This window comes from Crocodylus porosus, unplaced genomic scaffold (assembly GCF_001723895.1).
Source record: "Crocodylus porosus isolate Cpor-Errol unplaced genomic scaffold, CroPor_comp1, whole genome shotgun sequence".
NCBI lineage: Eukaryota > Metazoa > Chordata > Crocodylia > Crocodylidae > Crocodylus > Crocodylus porosus.
Window position 1 is genome coordinate 73872631 of NW_017728931.1, and position 20136 is coordinate 73892766.

The following is a 20136-nucleotide window of genomic DNA, read 5'->3' on the forward strand; positions in this document are numbered from 1 at the left end:
GGCTTCCCCCTCCCCTGCTGCTGGCAGCATGACTGGACCAGAGCTGAGCAGGTCAGATGCGGTCTGTGTGCTGTAGCCTCGGGCTCCCTGCCCTGCTTTCCTTCCCTCAAGAGCCCTGTGCTGGCTGCATGCCCCCTGTTTGCCTACAGCAGTGGGGGAACAACTCCATGCTGCTGGGTGGACAGGAGGTGCATTGCTATGGTGGTGCAGGGCTCCCAAGGGAAACACAGCAGGGTGAGGAGCCCTGAGGCCACAGCAGGCAGCCTGCATCCACCTGCCCTGCACACAAATCTGGGAGGCACATGCCCCCAATACTCTCCCCCCAGGAGTGCATGCAATGGCAGGGAGCCTCCCTCCCCCATGTCCCCTGGATGAGCCGTCTGTGGCTGTTCTACTTCTCACCATGGCCCTGAGGCCTGATGTACCATCCAGGCTGGGCAGTGCATCCAGTCCCAGCCTCACTCCCTTCTTCACCACTGGGGGCCTCTATCTGTCCCCCCATGTTCCCACCAGAGACTTACTGGCAGGGAGCTGCTCTCCAGGCTTCCCAGCTCTTTCCTGGCCACATGCATGTGTACAGGTATGCACATGTACATGGCACCCCATGTCCCACTCCCAGCAGCCCCAAGCAGCCCTAGCAGGCTGGAATGCTGCCAGCCTGCAAGGGGAAACCTGGATCTCTGCACAATGCTGCAAAACTGAGACAAATGCTGTCCTGGAGTTGTGCAGCTCAAGACAAGGACTTGATCCCATTCTAGGACTGTTCTGTCCAATAAGGGATTGGTGCATAAGCGACGCGTGCCTCCTGAGGTTGGGGTGGCATGATGACTGCCCGCAGGTGGCAGTGGCAGTAGCAGTGGGGTCGTGGCAGTGATGAGTGGGGGCCACTGGCAGATGGCCACGCTGCCATTGGTGGCAAGGGCAAGCTGAGCATGTCTGCAGGCAGCCACAGTGTTCTCGGTGGTGGGGGGGAAGGGTCCCCCTGTGGCTGGATGCCAAGCCCGGAAGTGTTAGCAGCACTTCTTGGGGGGGCACCAGCACTCTGCCTGCCCCCCCCCATCACCTAAGTCAAGAGTGCTAGCTCTCGGGGGGGGGAACCAGCACTCTCGGGGGGTGCACGTGCACCCCCTATGCATCGCCTATGGATGGGTGGTCACCCTAATTCAATCCATCTCTGGACAGATTCATGTTGGTCCAGCCCCTCCCCAGCCATGGGCTTTCACTGAGGACAACTTCTCCTGGCCAATAGGAGTGTTACAACGTTAAAAATTATCAGGATGCATGCTCATTGTACTTAACACCTGGTAGAAGGTGGCATGGAAATGGCTATGCTAAGTATATGCCACTGGAGGATCTACTTATGCTGAAAACAATGCTGCCACAAGTCATTTAAATGGGCTTAAATGCCATATGTTACATATATTGCTTGTATAATGTCCCATGTACTTCATAGCGAAAATTAGATCAAAATTCTGAAACGGCCTCAAGGGTTATTATTACACTGGGGGTTGGTTTGTTTGTTTTTAAATTAAAACATGATAATGTCCATAACACCAACTCTTCTACTACACTGCAGTTCATGATACAAAATGTAATTTTCTCAACCCCTAGTTTCAAACTAACTGCAGAAAAAAGAACCACATTGCTTACATTTATTTCACATGTTGAAGGTTTTCTTTTAACATAGAGGTGTTCTTTTAAAAAAAAACAAACCTTACATTCTGGACTAAATTGTGTAGCGAGGTAAATTGTGCAGCAAATTCTGTGGCTGTGGAATTACACATTAAATACAACTGTGGTTAAAGCACAACCTAGTTTATAAGAAACCGCTTCTCTGTCTCAGTGTTGAGATTTAACATGTGAAACAGAACTTTCTCACACTAATTTCTAATTACTACTGGATTCTTATCCCCAAGTGTTTAAAGTAATTAAACTGAAAATGGGAGAGAGGAAGAGAGATAAGACTTTACATGCCCCAATGAATCTTGAATTTTTAGAGCTTATTAACTTGTTTTTAACATCTACTGTACCTAAAAAATGTTAACTGAGCACACAGCTACTTACTGCACATTGAGTTATCATTATTACAGATGTGAGGCAAATATCACAAACACAAGATTACTTTATTCATTTTCTAATGTGATAAACTAAATAATGCATTTTACATCAAGCACTGCAAAGGCTCCTCTCTTTTTTAATGAGGCCTTACACTCATTGAAATCATACTTTATATTTTTCTTTATGGAAAAAGGGGTTTCACAGAATCATAGTATTGGAGAGGACCCTAAGGAAATCCCATACAAATCACAACACAGAAGCAGGATTTGCTATTCCAAAACTATCCCAGAAAGATGCCTATACCATTTGTTTCTCAACTCCCCCAATTAAGAGGGTTCCACAATTTACTTAAAAAGCTTTTTCTATTGCCCTCCTGTTACATTTCCAATGTTTCTTCCTGAGATCTAATCTAAATCTGTATTCCTGTGATTTAAACACATTACCATGTATCCTGTAGCAAGTTCCTGTTTCTGCCTGGTTTCACTTCTGGGAAGCTTCCAGGTGTGAGGTTAGGGGGCTACAGAAACCTGGCACGGAAGCATCAGATTTCTCATTATTTCTTTTTCGTACTTTGATTAGAGCAGGCTCAACTATATAATTCTGAGTGCCGTCTTCTCCCTCTTCTCTTCATGTCACTATTTAATCCTGGACATATGGTGTCCTATATAGACAATAAGCTGAATATGAACCAACAGTGCACACTTGTTGTGAAGAAGGCTAACGGTGTACAGGACTGCATTGGTAGGAGTGTTGCCAGCAGATGAAGGGCAGTAATAATTCTCCTTATTCAGAACTGGTGAGGCCACATCTGGAGTAGTTTGTGCAGTTTTGGGCCCCCCACTCAGAAAGGATGTAGACAAAGTGGAGAGAGTCCAGAGGAAGGCAACATAAATGGTGAGGCGGCTGGGGCACATGATGTATGAAGAAAGACTGAGGGAACTGGGCTTTTTCAGTCTGGAGCAGAGAAGACTGAGGGGGATTTAACAGTGGCCTTCAACTAGCTGAAGGTGGGTTCCACAGAGGATGGACCTATACTGTTCCCAGTGGCAGCAGATGACAGGATAAGGAGCAACAGTCTCAAATTGCAGGATGGAAAAGTTAGGTTAGCTATTAGGAAGAACTTTCTTACTAGGAGGGTAGTAAAGCACTGGAAAAGGTTACCTAGATAGGTTGTGGCATCTCTATCCTTGGAGGCTTTTAAGACCTGGCTAGATAAGGCTGTGGTTAGGATGATTTAGTTGGGGACAGTCCTGCTTTGAGCTTGGGATTGAACTAGATGACCTCCTGAGGTCCCTTCCAACACTGATTTTTATGATTGTACATATCTGCTAAAAATGCCATGTTGTGGATATTGTTGGCCAACATAGCTCAAGAGTAGTACATCCTGTATTATCACCACCCACTGTCCCAATCATTCCCCTGTCATGACTCTGTGTGCATGCTGAAACAGCTTAACTGCTTAAATTGTTCGGGAAACAAAGTTTAATGCACCACAGAAAGACATGTAGACATTAGACTGGAAAAGCCATTGAAAAAAACCCACAGTGTACTTAAAGCATTGTTATAGCATACTTCAACATGCTTCAACTTATAACTGGAAGTAGTTCAATCTTCATCTTCATTCCATCTTACTAGCAAAAGCCCAGTTTATTCAAACTATCTAGGTCTTCTAAAGGTTTCTAATTTTCTGTTAAGATTACCACAAAATAGCATACCTACTATGCTAGGTACCATTTGACTTGCACTTTGCCTAACATATACTACCTTGTAAATTAGGAAGCAGTGAAGGGTATTTCAGATATTGATAATAATGAAAGCAAGGCCTTTTCCCCACCTTAAATTTTCCATTGGCATTTCCAGAACTCATAGAAGATTCTTAAAGTACTTTACACAGGAATGTACAAATAGCACACATGCACAGGGGTTTTGTCTGCTACCCTAGAGAAAAGAATCTTTCTTATGTGTACATAAGATTTAGCCAAGAACATGATTAGTTTTTCAAAAAAAAACTTCAAAGGTTTTTTAGGGTAGTAAGTCAGGACTTAAAACCTCTGTGTGCAACAAGTATAGCAGACTCCTTTCAGCATTAGCTTGAGACCAGTTCTCAAAAATCAATCAAACAAAAATAGTCAGCAAAAATAAAAATAATTGCCATTCTATGCTTCTGGGTAAACCAGAAGGAAGTAGTGACTCATATATTCCTGTCTCGAAGAGTATTCCTATGGGTCAGAAGTGATATACACAGTTGAAGAACTATGTTAAAGGATTGCTGCACAAAGCTACAATAGACAGCATCTGTCATGCAAACAGAGAAAGTCAGGCCTGTCAGTAAGCGCCCTTCATTAGCCCCATTCAAAAATACCACATCTGTCATCTAAAAAAATGAAAGAATAATACTGAAAAAAATCCGAAGCCTGAAGCAGAATGGAATAAAGCTTGGATTTCACCAGACAACCGTGAAAATGCCAATAAACACTGCTTATTAATGCCACTTAGAATCTGCCCCTGCTCCTACTAATGAAATTATTTTAAAAATCCAGTTAATTTGGCCTGTGCCTCATTAGGGTTTCATATGGCAAAAAATGTCTCTTACCCACTGTTGATGTCATCAGTTCTGAGGCTTTTCCCAAGAATGTCCCCATCACTCATGTAACCCCCAACATCAACTTCAGAGGACATGTCCAGATCACCACTTCCTTTTTCATTTAGGTCAATCTGTGACATGTTTCCAAGGCGAGAAACAGCTGCTCGTCGAAGAGGCGTGGTATACATGAATCGCGAAGGGTCAGTGTGTATGAAGCGGCTAGTGCTACTGCGAGGGTAACCACCACCCAAGGATGGGGCATCGCCTGCCTGTAGCCGAGGACTGGCTTGACCTAGCCTCCAAGTCACTGGTGTGGAGCGGCTCGTCAAGCTTGGTATGCTTCTCCCGTTCACTTCAGTTGTCACAGTGCTGTCAAAAGTTGTCTCCAAGGTGCTGCCAAACAAAACAGAAATCAATGAACTGTGGCCACTCACTTTCTAAAAAATAAAAAAAGAAAGGTTAAAAAGATGGCAGAAGTTTGGAAACTAAAACTGAAAAAACAAACAAACCCCAAAATCTTTTTCACTAAAAGTTGCTTAGTCTTACAAAAGCTCTATAAGACACTTTCAATAGAAGGATAAACGGAACACTTATATCCAAATTACTGTGACAAAACCCTCAACCACAAAAATAATGCAGTTACAATATTTCAATGTTTGGTTTCTCTTGGATTACTTTAACAGTAAGCCTGATATTCTTGGTAATCAACATTCTTCTACAGTTCAAAATTTCAGCAGTCTATGCAAAAAATAATACCTGTGGCTTATCTGGGTGCCTCTAAGACTGGACATAGTTTCTTCTAAATTCTGTCTCAGATCTGCTATATTCTTTACTGTTCTCATTCTTCTTGTTTCGGGGTCTTCCCCTAGAAAAAAACAACAGTATAAATATAGGTTCTCTGTGTGTGTGCACTCTTATGTCTGCATATAAATAAGTATCTATGAAGTACATAGCTGCTATCTGCCACATATGTTATGAATATATGTACATATATGAATGCATACATATTATAGGTATAATTTAAAATATGAACATACGTGCTCCCAGAGTATGCATATCCATCTACCCCTGTAAAACGATCAAATGCTCAACCCTCCACTAATACTACACACACATACAATAATCACCTGTTTTGGTGATGGTTAAAAACTCATTTTCAAAACCGTAAGTGTCCCTACAGATCCTCCTGTAAATTGTGCTTGGAGTTAGGAGCTAGGGACAGACATTCAAAAAGCTTGAGCTTCAGTTGATTTACTCTTTGTAGGCTAATCTAAAAGGCAGAGCTTGAACTGATTTGCAGTGGATAGACATTCACTTTTCACTCAGGAAATGCAGACACATGTCTGCAGTAGCTCAGGCTAAATGCCAGGGGGTGCTGGAGCAAGTCCTCCCTTCCCTACCAGTGCTGAGCTGAGGGGGGCTGTGGCCAGGCCCCAGCAGGACACTCTGATTAGGCAGGGGTTTAAACCCTTACCCTGCCTGCACAGTTCCCAGCTGGGGTGTGCCTGCAGAGGGAGGGGGAGAGGGAAGCAGTCTTTTCCAGGCTTTGCTGCCCCCAGCCAGCACTTTGAGACAAAGGGTTGGGGGAGGGAGGACTGCTTGTACAGAGTGCATGCATCTGTTGATGATACTGAGATTTTCAGTCTTCCTCTCCCTGCTTCTTCATACTGTCTGCAGCAAACTGCAAGCAAGCCATCAGGAAGCTGATAACACAAAGTGTCTAATTCTAAGCATCAAGTATACATTTACAGATTTCAACAATTGAAGGGGACCAAAATGATCACCTAGGTTTTGGCCCTTCGTGTCAATGCTTGTAGAATTTCTCTCAGACTCAAACCTTCTTTTCACCACACCAAAAAGAAAGGGGATAAAAATAAAATGCATGTGTCACAACACTATGCACCACAAAATGAAAGCATCTAAGTCTACTGGAAAATCAAAATAAATGTATAATGACAAAATATCAGATAGATATTTTAAAGTAAACAAATACAGAAAATACTTTATTAAAATCAAGTATCACATTTATCTACAGTTTCTTTATTTTTGTATTATTGTTTCCTTTGCATAATGATATTTAATTACTACAGATATGTTTAATTCCTTCCCTCCCCCACTCCCAGACTCAAACCTTAAAGAATACAGAAATAAAATCTATAGTATTTAATCTAATGCTTGGTTTATCAGGCCCAATATACTGCTTCTGGCAGGGTCCAATGTCTGCTACTTCAAACAAGGGCGGGGAAAAAACATAATTCTCTTCGCAATTTATATAATACTGAACATTAGGTGAAAATTCCTTCTCTCAGCAATGATTGTTTTATGCCTTGATTCCTAATTTTATTAACATCATTTTATATTGTCAAGAGCAGTGCCCCAAACCCAGTGCTCCTGACAACTGCTGACCCCTGGAATAAAGCATTATATGCCCTCTTCCCATAGCCTTTCCTCTTAAATAAAGCCAGAAAGCAAAAAATATTTCCCCAGGAAGTCAGAGACAGTGGCAGACTCCAGGCTTCCCCCAACCTGGAAGTATTCAAATATCTCCCACCTCCTAGAAGTATGACCTAATCAACAGGGCCCTGCATGCATCCTATTGGAGCTAGCCTATTGGTAGGCAAGAGTACTATAACAGCGGAGCACAAAGGGCATCCAGCAAGCCTGACTCATCCCGTGAAGTGGATACTCTCCTGGAAATGGAGATTTATGTGTTCTGACCCATATGGCCAAGGTTATTTCTATTTTTAGCCAATGATTGATTTATTACATAAGGAGTTCTGCCAGCGAGGCTGTGGAAAACAAGAGATCTCCCACCCCAGGAAATGCTATAACTGTTAGGCAACAGAAACAAGTTCCTCTTGCTGCTTACTTGGGTTGTTTATTCATTTTACAGTAGTTAAATTGTAGGTGCCTAGCAATTTTTTCAGGCAAAAATGGAGACATCCAATAAATCTAGGTGTCAAAGCGTTCTTGTAGCCACTGAGCAGGGTCAGTTAGGACTGCAGTTTTTTGGGTTTTTTTACCTGAGGCACCTCACCTATATATGTGACAGATCTCTGCTCTAATGCGTGCTAATTAATCAATTAATTGAGTCTGCTTCAGTTCTGCTGGAGCGTGCTAATTAGCATGCTCCAGCAGCCTCCGCGTCAAATATATTCAGCATCCTCGTGTATTAAAATGGTGGCAGGGGCCTTTTAAGTAAAGCTTTAATTAAAGCACCCCTGCCACCATTTTGAAGCATGGGATGCTGAATACATGTGGTGCTGTGGGCATTTACATTACAGCAGCTCTCAGAGCCAATCTAATTAAAGTACCCTCCTCTCCACCTCTAACCACATGTATGGATGCCCTAAATTATATTTCTAAATCAAGTTTAGGCACCTACACTGTCTATTTGATTTTAGCCCTAAGTCTATAATTAAAACAGATATATGTAAATATAATTACAAATATATTTATGTTACGATCTTCTGTGGGAAAAAGCAATTTAATTAAAATAGAACAGTTTAGGAATGTAACAATTATGATGCTATTTTTACTCAATCCTGAACCAAATTTTTAGTCCTTCTCCTTTGGTTTCAATAAAATAGGAATATTTATTTTTTGTCACACTAAAATTATTTTGTTTAAACCTGTTAGAATTAATTTCTTTATGCTTATATTATGCTGTCAGCATTTTCAAAATCAAACCATTTGACAGTAAGAAAATGATATAGTCACAATTTCCTAAATCAGAACCTTTCAAAATTTATGTTCCATCAGAAATTTTTGATATCTCAGTTTTTTGTTCTAATTTGGAATGAAATTATGGCACAGAAATTTCAAATGACAACTTTTGGAATGAAAAGTCAATTATTTCTCAAAAGGTATTGGCCAAAATAATCTAATGGCCTTATTACACGTTGCGCTTTGAGCTGCTCAGATGTGGATCCAAGTTACTGCTAGCTCAACTTTGAAGCAGTTACACCTTAAGGCTAAAAACCTTCTCTGACTGTCCCCCACCTAAACACCTGTGATTTGTCATAAGAGAGCTGGTGAGCAGGAGCCTGATTAGGAACTACAGCTGTGAGTTGCCTCTACAGGGCTGGTGAGCCAAGACAGGCTTCTATCCCTGATCTATCCGGTGGTCTGTGAGAGATGGGTTTGGGGGCGGGGGGCGGAAACATGAAGCTAGGAGGTGGAAAGTTAATGGGATGGGGATGGGCAATGAAATGGGAGGTGGAAAGGAACTAGGGATGGGGGAAGGATGGTAAAATAAAGTCAGCCAGTCACTGAAGGATAAAAAAAAAAAGAATTTAAAAAGAAATAAAGAGGAAGTAAATTAATGAAAGCCTCATGTTTTTATAGATGAAGATAGAAGTGTGGGGGGTGGCTGGGAGGTGGGAGTGGTAAGAGAAGGCATTTTTGCTCAAGAGCTACTGCTCCAGGAAGGAAGCCCTAGCTCATGGGGATCCAATCTGGCCCCTTATCTTGCTCCTCCCTAACCTCCTTAGGTACCACTCCTGGACCTGTACATGCCCTTTGAACTTGGCTAGCTGGCAAGTGCTCTGCAGGCTGTTTTCACTGGCTTGCACCCCTGGGGATGGGAAGGTCACTCCCCCCGGGACAGGAGGGGGAGTTAGATCAGGGCCAGAACCCTCCTTTGGCACTAGAATTCAGGGGGTTGAAAGTTTGTCCAAATATAATAGGAGGATGGGGGGAAGAAGGGAAAAACTACATCCTGGGATGCTGGAGAGCTGCAGCATGGGGTGGGGAGTGGCCCTATATTAATGAAACATGAACTGGGTAACATGGATCAGAGATAAATCTGCACTGGTGTGACAAATTTAAGCTGACTAAAATGTGCTTAAAACTAGTGTTGTATGACAAGCCAGGGGTTAATAGTTCCAGGAGCCACCTAAAATTAAGTGTAAGAAAGCTCTAATACATCAGCATTTTGTGGGTGTGTGTGTATGTATGTGTGCATATTTTTTTATTGATAGCCATTGCCCTATATCCAAAACTGCAATCAGGTTCATTACAAACTCAATTTTAATGCCATCCCTAAATTTATTAATCTGAAATGTATGTGTACAGTCCCTGAACTAAACTACTGTCATTCCTTCAACCCTAGTTCTGCAGCTTGTTACCCTAGTTCTACAGCCTGTCATCAATGACATATATTTAAGAATGTTTTGATATCATTAGGTATATATGAAAATACTGTGTATTTCACAGATACATTTTTTCCTCCCTAGTGAGTGATGTGCAGTACCAGCCAAGTACACTAAAGGTCTGTCTATGCAGTTGTTTTGTATTAGTTACTTTGTTCACATCTATACATATTAACTTTAACCATTTGAGTGGTCCTAATGAAACCAAGTCTCCTCGTTTAAATGTTAAGAACAGGTTTAAGTATCTTGCTGGATCTGAACCCAGGTGTGCCTAGATGATTTTGGTCACTTGTAAAGATTTTCAGTTCCTGATGGAGTTAAGGCTGTTCTTGAAATGTGAAATACAATACTTTTCATGTTTGAAGGACTGAGGATATCTGAATATAACTAATATACATGTGTATATATACATACTTAAAAGGACCAAGAAACATGATTCAAGTACAAGACAGTTATTTCACTATCTTCTTAACATTTCATGTATTTAATATTCACAGGTACTTTGATCTCTTCCTTCCCATTTGCTCCTCTCTGATACCTCTTGTTGTATGCATAGGTTGTAAGCTCTTCAGAGAAGCAATTGCTTTTCCTAATACAAATATGTACAATGACTAGTATAATGAATCCTTGATCCTCAAATGGGGCCTACATGTATGACTGCAATAAAAATCATAATACAAAATTGCAAACATTTTATTTCACAAAACAATAGTTTTCCCTTCTGTTTACACCAGTCAAGGCTCAGAACATCAGTCCAGTCTGTCCTGAAAATGCAACAAGACGTACTTCCTACAAGTTCCCAATGGTAGAACTGGCCAGGAAAAAGTGGGCTCCATGTTTTCAGAACAACCAGATAGTTGACCTCAACATTTCAATATCAGGTATAGGAAAGCACTTGTATATTTTTTACAGGTTCTAAAATGTACCAATTTAAATTTCTCTCTTGCTTTTAGGTCTAGCCCTGATGACCTGATAGCCACTGAGACCCATTTAATGGTACAATGGGATTATCTGATCCCTGATCTCAGTATTCACACCTCCTGCCATAACACATATGTGGCAGGAAGCACTCTCTTGGAACCACAAATTAAAGCCCAATGGTGCCCTGGCAAGTTGAAAGACATGTTCCTACAGCCAGGTGTGACCCTGAGTGGTCCCAGAGCTGGGATTGTCTGTCATAACACTGGAGATGGTTCCAGACTCCTGTAAGGTACCAGGGCCAGGGTTGACAATCAGCTGATTGTCAGTCCCAGGCCCAACATCCCACTGGAGGCTAGGACCAGCTCTGGTTTGTTGCTGAGCTGCCACACATTTGATTTAAGTCATGATGGAAACTAGCTATAAAAATACTGCACATATTTTATGGAATAATTTTATGGCTAGTTTCCTGCTTTGTCATGCAATTAATTCCCTGAATGTGTGGCAGGGTTACTATACATGGTGTGATTAACAGGGTAATGTCAGCCAGGGGTCAGAACAAAAAGAGCTTTGCAGATGGAGAAAAAGAGAAAAATGGAGTAAGTAAAAAAAAAAAAATCAAAACACTAAAATTTTCTACATTATTTTTTCCTGCAAAATATATCAACCATAATTACAGATTACTCATTAGGTATAATCTGCTCAACAGACTCTTGGCTTTGCCACTTACAATTAATATATCTATTTGAAAACACTTGTCTGTATCATAGATTTACTATCATATATTTCATGATCGTATATTCTCTCAATAAATAGCTACAAACACACTCTCTCTTCTCTACCCTCTTCCTCCAAAAGGAAAATCAAAATGTGATTTTTCAAAGAAGGTTGGACTAGTTACAGAAATCACTGTTCTGGTAATTTAAACTTGTAGATACCCAACTATGATGCTTACTTTAAAATGCTTAATCAATTATCCTGATAATGGTAATTCCACTATCTATAATTAATGTCTGAAGCAGATAATAATACAATAATATTTTTACTTCTGTACTACTTTTTCATCCTTTTCAATAAAGGATTCATAAAAAAAAAAGATGAGCTTCCACATAGGATTTTCATCTTTAGATATCAAAGCAATTGGCAAAAGATGGTATAATTATCCCCATTTTGTAGGTGTAGAAACTAGGGCTCAGGGGTTTGCTCAGAGTCATGCAGCCAATTAATTGCAGCATCTGGTGTAGTCAGATACCTTCACTGCCAGTCCCCTAATCACCATCCAAAGATAAAAACCTGCCTCTCCTTGCCCCCGAAGTTAAGAATATATCTGATTTCTAAGTCAATTTACATGACAAAATTTTACTAGATTAAACATCCTTAATAAATCACATCCTAAATCTTTAAACTGAATATGAGTCCAAGTATTTACCATGAGACAATCTATGGATGAGATAAAAACTGTGTATCCTAAGGAAAAGGTGTATATAGTTCAACCATCTGCCTAGATAACAGCACAAAGCATCTGAAATGAACACTTTGAAAAACCCACCCTTCCAAGGAATGAGAGATGAAAAGTATAAGCATAACCATAGTATTCTTTTGAACCACCTATGGCTGATGATTTTAAATGCTCAGCACTGTGTATTGATGTAGCTAGAATGTGAAATGTTAGCACCCACAGTTCTATGTATATGGATGAGAATACCTAGAGGGAGGAGGGAAAATGTGTGGATAAAGTTGTAAGGAGGCCATGATATTGACAACTTAAAAAAAAAAAACCTTGATAAGGTTCTAATTTTAGATTAATAAGGGAAGTTACTAAAACTGATATAAAATATTTATGAATAAACTGGTGGCACTTACACATTTCACCTTATTTTTAAATAGCTAAAAAAAGCTATGCTCAATTATTCTCACACTGCATTGCCACTGGGGTAGCTATCAAAAAAGATTTAGAAACCAGTCTTCATTCCTACAGTTTCTAAAGCTAAAAGAAAGCCAACAAGAAAGGGACACACTAAAACTCCATTTTAAATACTACTGCAAATAAACCCAATTCTGTCTCTCAGCATTACTGTTAACAACAGAAGTCTGTTCCTGGTAGATATGTTCCAACACTTACATAACACTCTTCCCTTTCCTGTGTCAAACAGAAGTTTGCTTACCTAATATATCAGTGTAAAGTACTTGCTCCAAGTCCCCCAGCATTGTCATTATGACATCCTCATCCAACTGGGCAGTCCCCTCACGCAGGCAGCCTTCTTCTTCCTCCTCCATCCAATTCTTGCCAGTGAAATTTGACTTGCAGGACACATAGTCATCATCTGATTTGCTTGTATCATCATTACCAATCTCAAAGTCTTCATCCGTAAACTGGCCTCCAGATCTATACAATGTGCTGCTTCCAGCAGGTGGTAGCACATCAGGAACCTGGGGTGTTGTACTGGCAGTGTGGTAAAGAAGGTGCACCGACTTTGAGAGCGACTTGGAAAGTGAGCTTCTACTTCCAACTTTGGCCTCTCTCTCCTGGTAATTCTGGCTCGACCTTGAGGCACTTCCAAACCAGTTCTCCCTGTAGGAGTATCGTCTCTTTTCCCCTTCACTGATAAGCGTAAGATTGGTCAAAGACTTCTGTTTCTGGAGACGAGCGCATCCTCTCGTAACATCCTTGCCTTTAAAGACTGATAGTTCGGCAGGTCGTTGCATCTTTTCAAATAAGGCTTCACCTCAACTAGATTTCACATTTCCTATTTTAGAGAAGCTCGTATCTTCAAGCAGATCTCAGATGTGACCCTTTCAGAGCTGCATAATGCACATCCTATGTAGCACATATTTGCTCTTGTAATGAAAAGCAAAGCTCAAGCATCGAGCAAGTGTACTGGAAATGACTAGGCAGGCACAGTCATTTTCTCTAAATTCACACTGCTGTCTGCACTCAACCACTTCTTTCCAGTCACGTTAAACTGAAATACTTACAGGCATTTTGACTTGAATTTCTCTCAAGCAGAAGAGAGTTGATCAAACACTATGCTCCAGCACAGTAGTAATCCCAAAAGCCAACTGTGTTTTCCCCTCTTCATCCAATCACCAGTCTCATCAGAGTGATGGGCCTGCATCTCCGTCTGTGGCTCCTGTGTTCTGAAATCCGAAGTACAGCACAAGTACTATCTCGTGCTTCCCCCCCACCTCACCAGATCATGACTGATCCCGGTGCATTGCTCTTTACTTTAGATGGGCTGACACAGAGCTGCAAGTACAGCCTACACGTCAGAGCTTAATAAGAGCCAAAATTAACCACTGAAGCAAAGCTCTGCACAAGCCTTCTTACATTTTAGTATTCAACCTGCATTCCCAGATCTATGACTCTTCTCTACTACTGCAGTGGATGCTGCTGGCTGCCATGGCAGCAAACATCCTGGTGAATTAAACCGGAGACACAGAAGCCTCTGCCCAGTTTACAATGCCACAGGTCTGAAGATATAGTTTCACCTGAATTGGGATGCTACAGTGTTAGCCCTAGCTCACACTGAAATGTTATATTTCTCCCTAAAAGGTAAGAATGACAAACTGTTTCTTCCATACCCCCTATGCAGGCAGAAAAAAGCTATTTGCAAATGGCTCTTGAATCTTATAATTTCTGCTGTGAATGAAAAAATATAATTTAAGAGTATAAGGAAACTAAAGGATGAAATCTAATACTACCTACTTTGTGCCAGTAAGTGATTTGTTAAGGGAAACATTTTATTTCCTGCTCCTTCAAAAAGAAAATAGGAAAAAATACCCTAATACTTAGGATTCAGAAACTACTGTAGAATTATAAAGCTGTGATAAAAATTAAGGTTTCACAGCCTTTAGAAAGAAACCTTTTAAATGCAATGCTCTACGGAAAGAATACTAATTTTCTTATAAAGCATCCTAATTTCAAGTGTAAAATAACATTCACAAATGGTAAGTAATGGTTTTATATATATAAAGAAAGTACCAAAGTACAGACCTATATTTAAAATATATCTTCTTACAATGGGGAAAAAAATATTTTATCCGGAATTAGGAGATCAGAACAGAGATAAGCACAATAACTTAATTTAATTTAAACTTTGAAACACAGACTTCTACCTAGGACCAATTAATTTGATAAAACACTGTGAAAAGATATACAAATATAAATATAGAAAAGTCTCATATCAACACACTGGTTATGTCAGTACCACTGTATGCCTGTAAGAGGTTTCAGTGTGGGAAAGCCCAGACTGGGATGTAACCGCTGAAATGCCCCCCACTCCAATCCGGGATTTAGGGAAACACAGAAAGACGTGATTTGCACTGCATACTTGCTATCTGGTTAACCGGTAAGCATAAAAGCAGCCCAAAGTGCAGTCTTTGCTTTTTTACTTTGTTCATTTACAGATGCTACTGAAGGTTGGTTGAAAAAAGTAAGAGGGGCAACTTCCTGACAACAAAGACGGGGTGGTATTTTTCTTGGGCAACAAGAAGTAAAGAATTAAAACAACCCCCCAAAAAACAAATACAAAAGGAAATAAAAGAAAAATCTCTTCAAACAAAGAGTTTACCAGAAAGAAACTCACATGCTCATCAGGGAAGGCAGGTTAAAATGTTACAAACTACAGATATCCAGCCCTATTCTCAAGAAACAGATTCAGTGATGAAGTCTAATCTCTTTCCATGATGCAGGCAGCCAAAAGACCATCTCCACCCCATTTTTTTTTTGCTGCTGCTTTTTTAAAGTTCACTCATGCAATGAGGAGAAGAGGGCAGAGCCTGTCCACCAGTTTAAACAGTAATCTTCTTGTGATCTCTCCACAAAATCCAAAAGAAAAATGGGTAATGTGGTTGCCACTCATTTTATGCACAAGAGTACAATCTGAGAAATGTATCTAATTCTGCAGCCAGTTAGTGTGCATGTTGCAGCCAGCACAAAGTCCCATGTGGCAGCATAAAAAAATAATAAAATAAAAACACAGCATGCTATATAATCAATTTAATTTAAAAAAAAATAATTGAAAGAATATTATTAAAGTTGCAGAATCAAGCACTCATGTGTTAGGAAATGTGACCATTTAAATTCCCCATGTAATCTTAATTTAGACCCCTTACATGCCTCATGATACAATCTTTAATCATTTGATCACATATATTATTTTTTCCAGAATGCATAAAGTGCATAGTTTACTATCATAATTTCCTAAAATATATAAAATGACTTTCGTGTGAATGTGCAGCACAAGGCATTTTGTATTACTGCAATACTTCCTTTTTAATTATGACTTTAATCTATCCCCTGTTTCTATTGGGTTTAATATCAAAGTATCTTACACTGAAAACTAGAGGACTCCCAGATTTATTTATTGAAAAATATTCTTGTAAAACTCATTCTCCCATTTTAGATTGACAAAAAAGTATGGACGCAAACAAAGAAACATAAGTAAATACACAAGCAAACACTAAGCATTTAAGAAATAACACAGGAGGTTTTGAAATGGTCAGTGTTATGCTAAAGCATTCTTCTATTACAATCTAGTGTTCAGCTTACACAAACGATAGCAAAAGTGCTATTTTTAGTGTGGACTAAAGGAAAAAAATTACCAGGGTAATTTACCAACCTATCATAACTCTTATTTTTATAGTGTCTTCCATGCACGAGGATACACAAGCATTCATAACAATGATTTTATGAGTAATAACCTATGGACAAATTCTGACCTTAAATAAGTTTACAAAACCTTTTGGAAGTCGGAGCGCATAATGTGGCCCTTCATTAACAAATCATATAAGATAGTAACAAAATCTATAGAAATAGAGTCTCTTGCATTAAATTATAACTAAGGGTGTGGTAAAGCATTTTCACATTACTAAGAATTAACTATAACTTTTACAAAGGAAATTCATACACACAGTAAACACAGCAGTATGAAATGGAAAGTTAAAGCATTAAGCCCAATGTTAGAAAATGGTCTACCTGGCTGGGAGACTTGGGGTCAGTGGAAAGGGATAATGAGGATAAGGCCAAAAACAGAGTTAAGAGCTCCAGGAAGGCAGCTCTGGGGAAAAGGGAGGGCAAGCTTCTGATTGGAGAAGCCCGGACCTAAAAGCACCCTCTTCTAACACCCTCTCTTAACACCTGGAAAGGACAGAGGGTTTTGTTGTGTTTTTTTAAGGACTCAGCATTGTTTTTTGTGAGGAATAAAACTGGTGTGAAAAGCTAAGCATTAGGCCTGTGTGAAGCAGCCAGTATTCGCTTCAGATTTGGCTGATTCGGGGGACAGTGATTCGATTCGGTGATTCAAATTTCTGTCCCAAATCGATTTGGCCAAATCTCTGAATTGAACAGGCCCCAAAACCTGCCCACTCTCCCAGCCACGTCAATGGCTGTCCCACCTGGCCCCAGCTTCCGATTGTTTCTTTAAAAAAAAAAAAAATCCCCCCCCTCCCTTGCTGCTGCCAGGCGGGGGGCAAGCCGCATTGCCCCATGCTGTGTGGAGGACTCTGCCATGAGCTCACCGACCCCTGCCCTGCTGCCCCCTCCATGGCTGCCCTGCCCACCCAAGCTCCCAGCTCTTAAAAAAAAAAGCCCTGAACTAACTGGCTCCTCCCTGCCAGGCAGGGGGGCAATCCCTGCTGCCCCCACTTCCCTGCACTGCATGGGGGGGCTCTGCCACGAGCCCCCAGAAGCCCTGAAGCCACTACAGGAGCTGCTGAGTGGGGGCTTTTTTTGTTTGTTTGTTTGTTTGTTTGTTTTTTTAAAGAGCAGGGAGCTGGGGCAAGCAAGGCAGCCACAGGCAAGGGCTGGGAGAGTGGGCAGGGGTTGGGGGGACTGGGAGAGCAGGCAGGGGATGGGGCCTGGCATGGGTCCCCCCATGGTCACCTCCACCCTCCTCCAGCCCTCCCCACCACAGTTACCAGCATGGAGTCCGGGTCCAGTTCCCTGAAGTGGTGAGCAGGGACTGCCTGAACCTCCAAACCTCTCCAAATCTTTTCTGAATTGATTTGGAGAGCTTTGAATCAATTCAGACCTTTTTATTGGGCTCCTGATTCGATTCAGATTCAGAGATTTAGCCGCTGAATCAGGCCAAATCTCCTTCAAACTAAATCAGCACCCGAAGCTTTGCACAGCCCTACTAAGCATGGAGCTGGCTCGTCTGCCTGAGCATGGAGCAGAGTAACCACTTTGCTTATAGGAACAACAAACGTCAGGGTGAGGCAAAACAAACATGTGCTTGGTCTCTTACCCCAACTCCTTTAGCATAGCTAACATCCTCATATGTGTCCTTGTTATAAACTGCTACCTCTAGTGAATGAAGAGCCCATTGAGAGGCAGAACTATTCTTGATGGCATGAAAATCTCCCTCTTACTCCTGGCCTAAACCATCCTGGAGCACATTTCTGGATAGCTAACATGTGACTTTTTTTCCCAATGAATATACAGTCCATAAATATAGACAAATGCATTATTTTGTCAAGCCATTCTTTATACTGCTAACTGCCAGTCATGAGCGACATGCATTTCTTTCCCTTTATATAAACCAGTGACTGAATTCTCCCCGTGGTGCTGCTGTATCATCCAGTACAGTACACTGCTGCTAATGACGGTCTGAATAACCAGTTCAGAAACATATCTGATGTCTGCTGCCCTTTTGTTCAGCACAGTAAGAGGACGGGATGCCGGTTATACCTCATGAATGCTTCAGCAGGGATTAAAGTGATGTTTTTTAACCATACCTTTGCATAACCTCTTGCAACATCCATTGACCTATCTGTAACATCTATGTTTCAATTTTTAAATATGATCATAAAATCATAGAGTAGAGCTGGAGGGGACCTCCAGACTTCATTTAGTCCAACTTCTGGCCTAAGGTAGGATCATCATCACTATCCATACCATCCTATACATTCCATCTCCTAGACTCTTTGTAAATCTACTGTCAACCCTGATGCAAGACAAGACATAACACTCTAACCTGCCAAAGGTAAAGCAGGGGAACCACAAAAGCCAATGTCCTGCTTCTGTAGAAGTTTTTTAATATACACTCACAAGATCCCAGGTAAAGGGCCACGCTCAACCCCTGCCACAGTAGAAGGCAAAAAACTCCACAGCCCATACCAATCTGACCATGGGGTAAAATTCTTTCCTAACCCCAAATATGGTGATCAGTCTGATCCTGAGTGGAGGGGTAAACACTAATACCCTCCCAGCCAGGAACCTCCAGCTTTAGCCCCAGCAGAAACACTAAATCCCTAGCTTTGGTGGCAACCAACACACAAAACCTCTGGGAAAAGCTAAAAATACCATGACATGTAGCAGAAAGGGATGGAAGAAGCAACCAGCAACATTCAAAAACATGGTAATTACCCACAGCAGAACACAGGCATAATTACACCTATATCATCCCCAACCAGTGGCTGTCCAGCTTCTTCTTGAACACTTCCAATAATGGAGAGTCCACAACTTCCCTAGGCAGTCTATTCCACTGCCTCACTATTCTAACAGTGAAGAAATAATTCCTGCTATCCAACCTAAACCTACTTTGTTGCAACTTCAAGCCACTGGCCCACATGCCTACAATAAGATCGATAAGCAATGTTTCAAAAAAGACAGACCTGAATCAAACATGTTTCCCCCCTTCAAGAAGTTACATGATAAAATATATCTATCTGAAACCTAGAGGGAACCCTTAAACAGGTCTCAGCATGAAGCACTTGTCTCAAAGTTGGGTATGTGAAAGCTGGAGGAATGTTAGGAGGAATGATACAGAACCAGCTTATCATCCTGTAACAAGGACAACTTCCACATGAATCTGTTCAGACATTAAAGCAGTTCCACAAACATGGGTATTTCAAGCAATTATAGTTTCAGACTTGTATGACAGATGGGTTCCTTTAAGCAATTTATATCCTAATTGTGTGAGAAGAACCACTTTTTAAAAATTTGTTTGATTTTTCTTTATTTAATTTGGAGCGAAACAGCTTAAATCCAATGGACTTCAATGGCCTGGTATTACACCCTTTATTCTCATGAAAGTGATCTTCAAATAATGATACTGAGTAAAAAAAAAAAAAAGCATAGCTCAGGCAAAAAGGTCCTTTGAAACTACACCTACACAAGTCAGCAGCACAGTTCAATCCCAGCAAGAAATTCAACTGTGACCGTTTTATGTTCATCAAAAGCAAAATTTATGGAGAAATCCTTAGCTGATGTAAAATGACACAGATCGATTGACTTCAAAGGTGCAATGACAACTTTCAACAGTTGAGAATCTTGACCTATATGTTAAAAAATGTCCATTGATTTGTGTTTTAGTAACCAAGTCAGGGTTTGAACCTAAAAAAAGGGAATGAACCTAAGTGACCCACATGCTAAAAGCCTGCAATTTTAAGAATTTATTCATTTATTCCCCTTTTCTGAAT

General features: G+C 40.8%; 1 protein-coding gene across 2 annotated transcripts in view; it reads right to left on the bottom strand.

The window, feature by feature from the left end:
- The window catches only part of NAV3 (neuron navigator 3), a 787742-nt gene that overhangs the window by 149299 nt on the left and 618307 nt on the right, over positions 1-20136 (bottom strand). For both annotated transcript variants that reach the window (XM_019543171.1, XM_019543169.1), the window contains 2 exons: positions 5399-5507; positions 4652-5035 (listed from right to left, as the gene is read on the bottom strand). In XM_019543171.1, coding sequence (XP_019398716.1) covers positions 4652-5035; positions 5399-5507 — 493 coding nt within the window. The remainder of the gene's footprint in view (positions 1-4651; positions 5036-5398; positions 5508-20136) is intronic.